Source organism: Triticum aestivum, chromosome 7D (genome assembly GCF_018294505.1).
Source record: "Triticum aestivum cultivar Chinese Spring chromosome 7D, IWGSC CS RefSeq v2.1, whole genome shotgun sequence".
Taxonomy (NCBI): Eukaryota; Viridiplantae; Streptophyta; class Magnoliopsida; order Poales; family Poaceae; genus Triticum; species Triticum aestivum.
Genome location: NC_057814.1, coordinates 206,704,416 through 206,716,619, shown reverse-complemented (window position 1 = coordinate 206,716,619; position 12,204 = coordinate 206,704,416). Strand labels below are relative to the sequence as shown.

At 44.6% G+C, this 12,204-nt stretch overlaps 2 protein-coding genes across 2 annotated transcripts; one reads left to right on the top strand and one right to left on the bottom strand.

Annotated features, from left to right (window-relative positions):
- The first annotated feature begins 2,242 nt into the window (after window positions 1-2,242).
- Window positions 2,243-6,393, top strand: LOC123166148 (COP9 signalosome complex subunit 6). The gene is made up of 9 exons (XM_044583917.1): window positions 2,243-2,722; window positions 2,831-2,919; window positions 3,746-3,839; window positions 4,883-4,944; window positions 5,055-5,133; window positions 5,256-5,348; window positions 5,520-5,620; window positions 5,710-5,765; window positions 5,976-6,393. The coding sequence occupies exons 1-9, from the start codon at window positions 2,368-2,370 to the stop codon at window positions 6,058-6,060; spliced, it is 1,014 nt and encodes a 337-aa protein (XP_044439852.1). The 5' UTR covers window positions 2,243-2,367; the 3' UTR covers window positions 6,061-6,393.
- Window positions 6,394-7,359: 966 nt separating this feature from the next.
- Window positions 7,360-11,049, bottom strand: LOC123166828 (F-box protein At-B). Its single transcript, XM_044584633.1, has 4 exons — window positions 10,769-11,049; window positions 10,476-10,681; window positions 9,145-9,244; window positions 7,360-8,883 (listed from the first exon to the last, which is right to left on the bottom strand). Exons 1-4 carry the CDS (start codon window positions 10,985-10,987, stop codon window positions 7,543-7,545), a joined length of 1,866 nt encoding a protein of 621 aa, XP_044440568.1. The 5' UTR covers window positions 10,988-11,049; the 3' UTR covers window positions 7,360-7,542.
- Window positions 11,050-12,204: the final 1,155 nt, after the last annotated feature.

Here is a 12,204-nt window from a genome sequence, read left to right as displayed (position 1 = left end):
CGTTTAGTTTATTGCTATTGCTTTCTTCATGACTTATACATGTTCCTATGACTATGAGATTATGCAACCCCCGAATACCGGAGGAACACTTAGTGTGCTATCAAACGTCACAACGTAACTGGGTGATTATAAAGATGCTCTACAGGTGTCTCCTATGGTGTTTGTTGAGTTGGCATAGATCGAGATTATGATTTGTCACTCCGATTGTCGGAGAGGTATCTCTGGGCCCTCTCGGTAATGCACATCACTATAAGCCTTGCAAGCATTGTGACTAATGAGTTAGTTGGGGGATGATGCATTACGGAACGAGTAAAGAGACTTGCCGGTAACAAGATTGAACTAGGTATGAGGATACCAACGATCGAATCTCGGGCAAGTAACATACCGATGACAAAGGGAACAACGTATGTTGTTGTGCGGTTTGACCGATAAAGATCTTCGTAGAATATGTAGGAGACAATATGAGCATCCAGGTTTCGCTATTGGTTATTGACCGGAGAGGTGTCTCGGTCATGTCTACACAGTTCTCGAACCCGTAGGGTCCCACGCTTAACGTTCGATGATGATATGTATTGTGAGTTATGTGATTTGATGTACCGAAGGTTGTTCGGAGTCCCGGATGTGACCACGGACATGACGAGGAGTCTCGAAATGGTCGAGACATAAAGATTGATATATTGGAAGGTTATGTTTGGACACCGGAAAGGTTTCGGATAGGTTCGGGCATTTTCCGGAGTACCGGAGGGTTACCGGAACCCCCCGGGAGGTTAATGGGCCTTCATGGGCTTTAGTGGAAGAGAGGAGGTGGCGGCCAGGTGGAGGCGCGCGCCCCCCAAGCCCAATCCGAATTGGGGGTGGGGCTTTCCTTCTCTCCCTCTTCTTCTTTCCTTCCCCTCCTAGTTGGACTACGAAAGGGGGGAACCTACTCCTAGTAGGAGCAGGATTCCCCCCCTTGGGGCGCGCCCCATGAGGCCGGCCGACCCCCTCCTCCCCTCCTTTATATACGAGGGGGGCACCCCATAGACACACAAGTTGATTTCTTAGCCGTGTGCGGTGCCCCCCTCCAAAGATTTCCACCTCGGTCATATAGTTGTAGTGCTTAGGCAAAGCCCTGCGCCGGTAACTTCATCATCACCATCACCACACCGTCGTGCTGACGGAAATCTCCCTCGGCCTCAGCTGGATCTAGAGTTCGAGGGACATCACTGAGTTGAACGTGTGCAGATCGCGGAGGTGTCGTGCGTTCGGTACTTGATCGGTTGGATCGCGAAGACGTTCGACTACATCAACCGCGTTACTTAACGCTTCCGCTTTTGGTCTACGAGGGTACATGGACACACTCTCCCGCTTGTTGCTATGCATCACCTAGATGGATCTTGCGTGTTCGTAGGATTTTTTTTGAAATTCTGCGTTCCCCAACAAGATGGTCATTGGATGAATAAAACTAAGGAAACAAAGGCCCTGTTTGTTTCGGATTCTAGGACTAGATCCAACTTTGCCAGCGAAGTTGAATCTGAAATCTGAAACAAACAACTATTTCAAATCAGCTTTGCAAGTGAAGCTGAAGCTGGATTCGGGCCATTTTTAGTTTAATTGGCTGAAGCACGTCAAAGTGTACTTCGATGATGAAGCTGATTCGCAAAATCGGCTTTTCCCACCGAAGTGAATCCACATGTGATTAAATCCAAGCGAAGCTGAAACAAACATGGCCAAAGACTATCGAATACTATAATCGCAGAAAAATGGTATTCTTTTAGTTCTACAAAAAATGGTAACAACAAGGGCTTCTCTGGACGACATGAATAGGAAAAACGTGCCATGTACCGTAGGATCCTACAGGACTTTAAAACACATGAATCCTGCAGTAAGTGTCTATGGATGGTGCATTACAATGAAAGTACGAATTCAGAGGATTGACGAGAGAGACAGTAGGGAGAGATAGATTGAGGTGCATTGTACTTTTCAAAGAAAAGTAAAAAAAGAGGTTTGACTATAGGATGGGGGCATAGGAATTCGGTAGACTCAACCCTATGATCAAAGGATTCCATAGAAAAAATCCTTAGGATTTGAATCCTCCAAAATTTCCTATAAAAATTCCTAACTGAACTATTCTTTGGGCTGGGTGCGGCCGCAGGGTGGGTCCGTTTGACTCGCAGGCCCGTTTAACCTAACCACACCTTTCTTTCGGCCCAGCGAGCCCAGGTTATCCACCCGGGTCACCTCGTATACTGTATACAAGCCCGAAACCTAAGCAGGCACACCAAAGGACAAGAGCGCAAAACCCCACCACGGACCCTCGCCGTTGCTGTCTCCGTCTCCCATCTCGCCGGCGCTAGCTAGGGCACCGGCCGCCCTCCCCCTCCGACGATGTCGACGCCCTCTGATCCAGCGGCGTCCGCCCAGCCCCCCTCCACCGCGGCCACCTCCAGCAGCGGCCTCACCTTCAAGCTCCACCCCCTCGTCATCGTGAACGTCTCCGACCACTACACCCGCGTCAAGGCCCAGGCCTCCTTCCCCGCCGAGGCCCCGTCGCCGGGCAAGGCTCAGGCCTCCTGCTCCGCTGAAGGCTCCTCGGCGCCCGCGGAGCCGCCGAGGGTCTTCGGGTGCGTGATCGGGGTGCAGCGCGGCCGGACGGTCGAGATCTTCAACAGCTTCGAGCTCGTCCTCGACCCCGTCACCGGCACGCTCGAGCGCGCCTTCCTGGAGAAGAAGCTTGAGCTCTGTAAGCCGACCGCAAATCTGTTTCTAGGGTTTGGTGCGCATAGTAGGAATATAATTTGGGGTTTGTGCGTGGTCTGATTGGTTCATGCTGCAATTGTGGCTTTTGCAGACAAGAAGGTGTTCCCTGAATTCTATGTGCTGGGCTGGTACTCAACTGGGAGCGATGTGCAGGATACTGACATCCTAATCCACAAGGCTGTGAGTACTTACAATCCTTTTTTCAAGTTCCTAATCCTTGAGACTGACAATGTGCTTGGTTTTTGCTCTTGTTACTAAAAAAAGTGCAATTGTGATTTGGTGTGATGTACTACTCTTGAACGTGGTTGGTTTTTTATTGCCGTGTGGAAAGAGGAGGTAGAAGAGGAGCAGAGAACATGATTTCTTGCATTGCTGTGCATAGAACGTTTTTGTTTTTTATTTCTTTGGAAGTGATTTACTGTTCGTCATTGCATTCCATCCATGTATGTATTTGTAAAGTTGAGAAAATAAGTTGTGTAGTGCCTATGGAAGGCTGGGAGTTTTCTTGTTGTAGTGTTATAACGGGTGATAGAACAAATGATAGGTAATTATTGATACCCATAAACCAAGACCCTGTTTTGCTTCTGATGAGGTTCAGTTTGGCTGTAGGATAAACATAGACAATTTTGTTTTAGTCTTTTGTGCAGACTGCATATTACATCTGTTCTCAATCAAGCCTATACAACTGTTGCAAACTCTTAAGTTCACATGTATGGACCAGCATTACCTTTTAAACCGAATCAAGTTAACACTAGATGTAAAGTATTTTTCCAACATGTTTTATATCAAAATGGTGCACGGCCTATGTCATGGCTCGCAGCAACATACATTACTGCTACTCTCAAACTCTGGTACATTAGTGAGTTTTGTTCAAGTGCATCACCAAATAAATAGAGACCATACTGGAAACCTGCTTTTGAGAGGAATATTGCTTTTCAATATGGATATGATCTGCTGTATGTAATATTCATTTGCCTCCATGTAACATTGTTTTTCTATGATCCAGCTGATGGACATTAATGAAAGCCCTGTTTATCTTCTCTTGAATCCTGCAATCAATCACTCCCAGAAGGATCTACCTGTGACAATTTATGAGAGTGGTAGGTTAATCTGATCTACAATCTGTATTATCATTCAAGTGGTGCTATTGGCATGTCTTATTTTTGGTTCTGCATAATTGATTTATTTATGATGTGAACCAACCTTGGTTCATGTTGAAACAACTAACATGCATAGGGTGGCAGATGGAATGGCTTCAAGGGGATTAGGGTTTTGGAAGGGGAAGATAGGAATATGTTGAAATGAGACTAACGAGAGGACAGTTGAATTTACAACTCTCCTGCTAACATAAAAAAAACATGAGAGGACCAAGAGAGGTTTGGGAGATACCAAATAGATGAGAGAAATATCTACCCAACCTCCCAAGACTTGAAATCTTGGTAGCAAACTCAACTCATCTTCTATCTCTTTGCTAATTCTCTGGAGGTAGAGATGCCTACATCGGAAAGACTCAACGAAATTACCTATGATACAACTCCTATTCCTTTGTTGACCACACCCCTATCAATCAACCCAATGTCTAACATACACTATTATTAACAGCATGCTTTATACTCCCTCCGTAAACTAATATAAGAGCGTTTAGATCACTATTTTAGTAATCTAAACGCTCTTATATTAGTTTACAGAGGGAGTACTTCCTAATAATTGTCCTGGATAACGAGTTCTGGTAGGTATTGTTGGTGTTGGTTTCCTTGAGCCACCTGTCAAGCCATGAGTGCCATTTGCTGCTGCTGTGTGCACAAACCTGACTTACACATGTCCACAATAGTATATACTTCATGATTTTTGTGTATTTTAGGAAACAGGGCCATTGCCCTTGCTCAATTGATCATGAATCATGTTTTTTATGTTTGCTGTATTGAGCTTTGCTTTAGGGTGCACATCAACTATGCATGTAGTGTTTTTTAATATAAGTAACAGTTTGTAGCCATCACTATTATAGTATGGGCAGCCCTTAAGTTTCTCGCTTCTGATATTTCTGTAATTAGTTTGGAGTTATTCATTGCACTAATGTTCTTATCCTGTTCACTTTCCTGTCTGTGCTGCTAATTCTTTGTTTATCACCTTTGTAAAATTCAAGAGTTGCATGTTATCGATGGGGGCCCCCAGCTCATCTTTGTCAAATCAAATTACACAATTGAGGTAGGTTTTTTTCCTTCTCTAATCTCTTTGGGTTGATCTAGCTCTGAATTTGTTTGTTTAGTTCTGATTTTTTTTTTATTAACACTTATTCACATGTACATTTGATTTAGACCGTAGAAGCAGAGAGGATATCTGTAGATCATGTTGCCCATCTGAAACCATCTGATGGTGGCTCTGCAGCAACTCAATGTAAGGATCCTTTTGTTCAACATCGTTTTAGCATCTTGGATAAGGTCATAGAGTTGTACAGTACTTGTACTACCGAAGGTACCATTTTCGGTCAAAATACTAACACTGACATGTTTGAGCAGTGGCTGCTCATCTTACAGGAATACACAGTGCCATCAAGATGCTCAATAGCAGGGTTCGTGTTATCCAGCAATACCTTGGTGCCATGCAAAAGGGTTTGTCTTTTGCCACTAATCTGATGTTCTAAATCTTTCTCCAAAATGTGGCTGTGTTTTATCCACGTGCTTTAAATATAGTCCCTCAATATTTATTCGCCAGAATTTGCATCGTCTTCGAACTATTTGTGTAAGTACTTGTCAATCACTAAACCTCTTCCATCACTGCAGGTGATATCCCACTGGATAATTCACTTCTTAGGCAAGTCTCAAGCCTCGTAAGAAGACTACCAGCTATGGAATCAGAGAAATTCCAAGATGACTTCTTAACGGTAGGTTAACTCTCCATTTTGTTTTGTATTTTCAACTGCTTAACTTCACCTTGCATCTTATGATACGATGATGTTCTCTTCGTTTCCAGGAATACAATGACACCCTCCTCATGACTTACCTTGCAATGTTCACGAACTGTTCAAGGTATGCCTCAGCTTCTTTCATGAAACCTTCTGATAAGAAAGAATGCCGCATATAAAACAACAGAGTAGAATAAATGGATTTACATCTACATTGAAGTTGTGTCAGATGCTCCTTTTGTGACATCGTATTCCTCTATCTCAAATCATATAATTTGATGTGCTTGCACCGATGTTGATGTTGGTATTGATGGTACTCTTTGGTGACTTGCAGCACAATGAACGAGTTGGTCGAGAAATTTAACACCACCTATGAGAGATCCCCTGCCAGGAGAGGAGGCCGAGGCGCTTTCATGTAGATGGGTTCCAGCCGTCCTGCTGCTGCTGAGGTTTTGGTGCTGGTTATCCATGCTGCTGAGATTTTGAAAATAGTTCTCATATCTAGACGCAATTTTTGCGTGCAATCAGTTAGGTGCTCTATCTTCCGGCAGTATCCGAGACTTTTCAATCTTCTTATCCTCTCTGGGTTGGATCAGTGACACGACGTGCCTGGGATGATTGATTATCCTCTTGTCCTGAAGTTGACATGTAAAGTTCGGCTTAATAGATGTTGCTCAAGTTAACTCGTATATCGGTCTTATCCTGCCTTTTTGAAATTGGTTATGCGCTTAGCAAAATCTTGAAATCCTCAAGCTGTGTCACTATTATTTGTTTTATTGAGAAGTACTTGGTGCAGCATGTCCATGTATACACATGGCGTACCACTGCTTGAAACAAGGGTTTGATTCCAATCCATCTTGGTTGGAGACATACGGAATTCGTTTCTTGGTAGTGTGTCACAGCTCGCTAAGCATCCGATTAAGTTTTGCTCTCGTGGCTTAATATTAACTGGGTGTGTCAATCATCACGGGTCGTGGCACTGGTCGGTGCAGTGCATGTGGCGCCATAGGCCAGTCCTTTAAGGCGGGATGACAATTGAGAACGTTTTTTATAGCAAATTATATTGTCGTGAGGATGTCATTTTTTTTCTTCGAAAAACAGGACTGTAGCGGACCATGCTCGGCCAATGCAAATTATCATCAAAATCGTTCGCAAATGTCTCGCTTAGTAAAAGTGCATTCTTGCCCAACACAAATTACCATCAAAACAATGTTCGCAAATGCTATCCCTACTAGTGAAGTCCTTTTTTTCTTCGGTGTGCTGTGATGAACTTTTTTGATGGCAAATGTCTCCTTATTCAATATTCGCTGGTATCATAAGGGTTATCCATCCTTGTATCATTGGCAACTCTTCTTCGGTGTGCTGTGATGAACTTTTTTTCTTCAAAACGGAGGCATGAGATTTGCATTAACTATTGAATAAGGAGAGAATAAAGTTTAGAGTTTTACATAACCTCCCATGCAAACAGCATGAAAATTGCTCGCACAAAATTACAGTCCTAAGTTTCTTTGCGCCGGCAGAAACCCATAACTTTGCTTCTTCAAGAATGGATCTAAGGAGAACAGGCTGTGATGAACTGATGAGCAAGATTCTAACGGTTGTTTTCTTGTGGCTCGTAACCCTAATCCGTTGCTGACTGTATCCAGATTTCCTCGCCCAAAAGATATATAATAGGATTTGAAAGCTGCATTATCTAAACTCCTAGACAGATCCATCGGTTCATTACAATACAACATGAGAAAACCAAAGTCATAAGATACCAGTACAACATGTGAGAAAACCAAAGTCAAAAGAATTACAACATCTGAAAACTAAACGGTCCAAAGAATTGTGTGTTACATAACGGAACAGAGCATTACAACACCAACCGGAATGTCACGAAGAATATTACATAATGCATATTACAGGGTGCGAACGTCAGGATGGCACTGGTTCCTGCAACCCATCTCGCAGTTACTGCCACATATCGTCAGCCCTGGCTTCCGCTCCAAGATCTCTGCAACGGTCGGGCTGCCGCCGCGACGCTCCAGCACGTTCTTCCCAACACCGAGCCACCGCAGGCCTCGAAACAGCGGTGGGTCAACCAGCGGATCAAACAGCCTCAGGAAGTTGCGGGACAGCCTGGTACAGTAGGAGAGATCGATCATTCTCAGGGTGCTTTTGCCAGAGCCATGCCGGTCCAAACCTAGAGTTTCGAGGCATGGATCGGTGATGAGGACGCAGTTTCGGAGGCACAAGCTGCTTATCCGCTCGCAGTTCTTGGCGATCAACGTGACGGCTCTACCGGATATCCTTGGTACGTTCCCAATGTCAAACGCGACCAAGGTTTTGTTGATGGTGCCACTCCCACACAGCAATGAGGCTATGCCGTTGTTGGTGATCCTTCTGCAACTCCTCAAGCATAAGGAAGATATTGGGCAGCTCCCGTTACCGAGTGCTGACAGACCTGCATCGGTAATGTCAGCTCCGGCAAGGTCCAATAGAGTTAACTTGGAAAGCTGCGAGATGGAGGACAGGCCAGAGTCTGCAATGCTCCTGCAACCCGACAGATCAAGAACCTCCAAGTTGGTGCAGGATGACAGAGATATTGCTGTCTCACTGGTTAAGAGACCGCAGGACAGCAACCTCACTTCTGTGATCTTTGTTGCTGCCTCATCAAGATCGAGGCACGTCAAGTCTGACAAACATGAGGCGGTACTGACCTCGAATTTCCTCAGGTCCTTGCAAGAGTGGAGAAGGGCTGCATATCCAGCATCTCTCACTTTAGAGAACCCACCGAGCCTAATGGTTTGGAGTTGCTTGCATCCTTCAGCAAGCATCAGTAGCCCAAAGTCGTTCACCCTTCTGAAGGTGGAGGAACAACCCTGCTTACCGCGCGTAAGAGATAAATGTGTCAAGTTCTGGCATAAACCAAGTGCTTGCAGCCCAATATTAGTCAGATCGTTGTCCAGATCTGCTTCACTCCCCGGGTTGTCTTCTAGGCAGAGCTCAAGTAAGTTTGAGAGACTTCTAGTGATGAAGGTAACAAGTTCATCCGTTATTATGTCCAGAACTAAAGACAGTGATTCTAGACTGTCACTGAAGGGTGTCTTCAGAGATGGGCTTATTGGAAAGAGTTTCTTTGCTTGCCAATTGGCCACAGGCATTAGCAATAGTACCTTGATAGTACTAGGTATAACAGGCACCAAAGAATCAAAATCAACAGAGCCTGGAGGTAGCAGAGGGAATTTCAGGGAAAGATTCTGCATTCATAGATTTGGAAAGACAGATTAGGCATACACACACAGCAACCAAATTAATTTCTTCCAACTGTAATTACTCAAAATCCATGGCGAATATTAGTTGACCTTTTATATATATGCTTTAGCACTCGAAGATTGATTTTTTACTTAAATTGTACTCAAAGATACTAATCTAAAAACTATTCAAACATGCAATGTCGTCATTTCCATCATTATAGGTAAAGAAGTGTATCATGTTCATATGTGACAAAGACATCTCACCTCCAAGTAATCACATCCTTTGAACATGTGTGCTATGGACTTACGGCAGATCACAAAATGTTCACTGCCATTCAAGTTTGCCATCTCCAGTGTAATTGATCTGAATATAAATACAATACGCTCAGACTTCTCACGATTTGGGTCAAGATGAAAACAAACCATTTTTTAGAGAACGGAAACATAACCAATCACTATACCAGGTACAAATCAAATTTCCCCAATGCACATCCCACCCGGGCAACAATAAACCTTACAATGCAGTAATACTAGGCAACAGTTAAATAGCACCTAATCCAATTTCTCAAGAAATGAACTGTTACGAAATTAGTTTCCATGGCTTAGTGCCTATGCTAACTTCCACAATTAACAACATGGCTGCTTGGTTCCACACTTCCACTTCCACTAGTCATGGTACCAGGTCATGCAGCGTAGATATAAGTAGGCCGATATATCAGTTTTGGGACTCTATCGATATAAACATAATATATCATTTTGTAAATATCATTTTAACACATATCATCCGATATGGACCGAAATATCGACCGATATGGACCGAAATATCGACCAATATGGCTGATATCTGGCCCGATATGCCCACTGATATAGACCGGTACGTCGATGAACACAATTATTTATCAGAAAGCGGTGAAAAATATATTATATATAAAGTCGTGCATAATGTTTTGTAGAAACACATCTATAACATATTGTTTTTAATCTTAGAGTGAGGATTTTGTGAATCTGACTTAAATAGTTTCTTAATTAACACGTTCATAAACTAGAAACCTAAATTTATTATGCTAGATCATTGACACCATACCTTTTGTTTTCACTAAAAATATATTTTTGAATAACAATATTGAAAAAAAAACAGATATATTTTCTCCAATATATCAACATATCGTCCGATATATCATCCTATATCCAACATCCAATATGTTCAAGCCAAACCGATACAAAACCAATATACGATATGTTGAACCTTGATTGACACCGGGTTTTGTTGACGAGGTTCAGCCAAAACCTAAATCCCCTGGGATCTCTTCTGTTATGTGGGCACTCTTCCCCTGATACTATTTGATATCCCAACAAAGTCGACACCCACGAGAGACTCTGGTCAGACCACCTGAAATGGCAAGTCAGACCACTCCCTCCACGCCGAGTCCACCACGATTCTCTCAGTTACGCACAGCACTGTCCCTTGTATTTATTGAGGTCCTAACTACTACTCAAACATGATTTCTTAACCCTATATCAGCTAATACCACCACAAGTCCTACTGTAGTCTAGCCCGTAGCATAAACAAACAAGCAATTGCTGAAGAATCATACCTCAAATTGGTGCACCTCTCACCAATCACCACAAAGAGGTACGGAGAGAACGACGAGCACTTGAGCAGCGAGAGCTCGCGGAGGCTCTCCTTCGCAATAGCAGCGACCGCGGAGTCGTTGAGTAGGCTGCAATTGACGGTGAGGCTGCGGAGCCTGCCATTACCGGCAAGAATCCTATTCGCGATAGCATTCGTCGGCGTAAACGCCTGCAACAGCAACCAAACCCCAGATTAAAGGGAGACCTCTCTGGCGGGAGGCGGGGAGCGCGAGAGAGGGGGAGCGACGAGGCTCACCGAGAGGTCTAGGGATGCGACGGAGGATAAGGCGGCACCGGCGGCGCCTCGGAGGGCGCGGCAGGATGCGGCGGCGGAGCAGGCGGCCTCTAGCCCCACCCGGCCAACGACCTCCACCAGGAGCGCTTCGGGGAGGATGTCGACCAGGCCTCCTCCGACGCTGCCGGAGGCCTCGCCGCCGCCCTGGTCGTCGCCGGCGGCGCGGGGCTTCTTCTCCATAGCTCCTTGCTTTCAGACCTAGAGTCAGATGCGCGGAGACTGTCCCTGGATGGCTGGATGTACCACCACGGCTCGCGGGCCCTCTGTGTGGCTATGACATGTGGGCCCTCTGCCGTCGTTCTATTTGGTTTTAATCTGCTATACTGTTCTAAATGAGGAAATAAACCAATAAACCGGACCTGCTGTTCTTTCTTGGAATAAAAAGGTTAGCGCTAGGTATCTGAAAATTTCAAAACATTCTATGTGTGGCAGCTGCTCAATACTTTGCAAAATGTCCGATTTAACAATGTCTCATCTAAGTCATGGTTCGTTCGATATATTGTTGTAGTCTTCGTGTAAACTTTACCTCGCTTCGTTTCGTCCCGCGGTCCCGTTTCCCGTTGGAGTCCGGTTGCCGGCCCGTTCGAGTCGGGCGTGCTTTTTGTTAGGCCAATTTTTTGTTCAACCATTGTTTTGTTGTGTTGATGGCCGTTTTCATGGACTTTTTTGTGGTTTAGTGTTGGCCTGCCTTCTGTAGAAACGAAGGGGACATGGTGCTTTGTTCGCTGCCTCTTTTATCACTTACATTCCTCGGCCACCTCTCTCTGTTCCTCCTCTCCCCATTCCCCTTTTGTCTTCTTTTAGGGCCGCCGCGAGTAGGAAGGAGTCAAGGTGAGCATGAAGGAGTCGACCGAGGATTGTTCACTCCCGCGAGGTGAAGAGATGGCTGGGAATGGCGATAAAGTGAGTTTTTTGTCCTCCCCCCCCTCCGCACCCCTATTTTTTTAGGTTTTCCTGATTTGAGGTATAACCTAGATTTCAAGTAGATTAGCTCCCTCTGCGCTATGCCCGTCCTGCTTTTATTAGGCTTTTTTAGATCCTCTATCTCCTTGATTGTATTTCGTTAGATCAGACCCATCGACCGGCTGGATTGGTTTGTGTTCTTGGGAGGGGTGCGGGATAGGGGTGGCATAGTGTTTATTGGAAAATCACGAGGTCTCAAACAGATGCATGGTTAGACCCATTTGGAAACCCGTTATTGAAGGCTTTTATTCTAAATCATTGGAAACGCCCTCTATCCCTTCTTATCCATGGAGCAGTGTATTCTTAAGTTGATTCTTTAAGTTTTCTTAAGTTGGAGTTAGTAGAATATACAAGAACATGTATGTCATGTTGTCGTGTGTCTTTAGTAGACTTGATTTAAAGGGTGTAGGTCAATTCTCCCCTCTGTGAGTTTC

What these genes read in the sequence shown, in the direction of transcription:
- LOC123166148 (XM_044583917.1), top strand. Translation starts at nt 2,368, where the DNA reads ATGTCGACGCCCTCTGATCCAGCGGCGTCCGCCCAGCCCCCCTCCACC. An exon ending in TGTGACAATTTATGAGAGTG is followed by an intron (nt 3,840 to 4,882) that starts GTAGGTTAATCT and finishes GTAAAATTCAAG; the next exon opens with AGTTGCATGTTATCGATGGG. An exon ending in TCCAAGATGACTTCTTAACG is followed by an intron (nt 5,621 to 5,709) that starts GTAGGTTAACTC and finishes CTTCGTTTCCAG; the next exon opens with GAATACAATGACACCCTCCT.
- LOC123166828 (XM_044584633.1), bottom strand. Translation starts at nt 10,987, where the DNA reads ATGGAGAAGAAGCCCCGCGCCGCCGGCGACGACCAGGGCGGCGGCGAG. An exon ending in TCGCATCCCTAGACCTCTCG is followed by an intron (nt 10,682 to 10,768) that starts GTGAGCCTCGTC and finishes TTGCTGTTGCAG; the next exon opens with GCGTTTACGCCGACGAATGC. An exon ending in GAGAGGTGCACCAATTTGAG is followed by an intron (nt 9,245 to 10,475) that starts GTATGATTCTTC and finishes ATTTATATTCAG; the next exon opens with ATCAATTACACTGGAGATGG.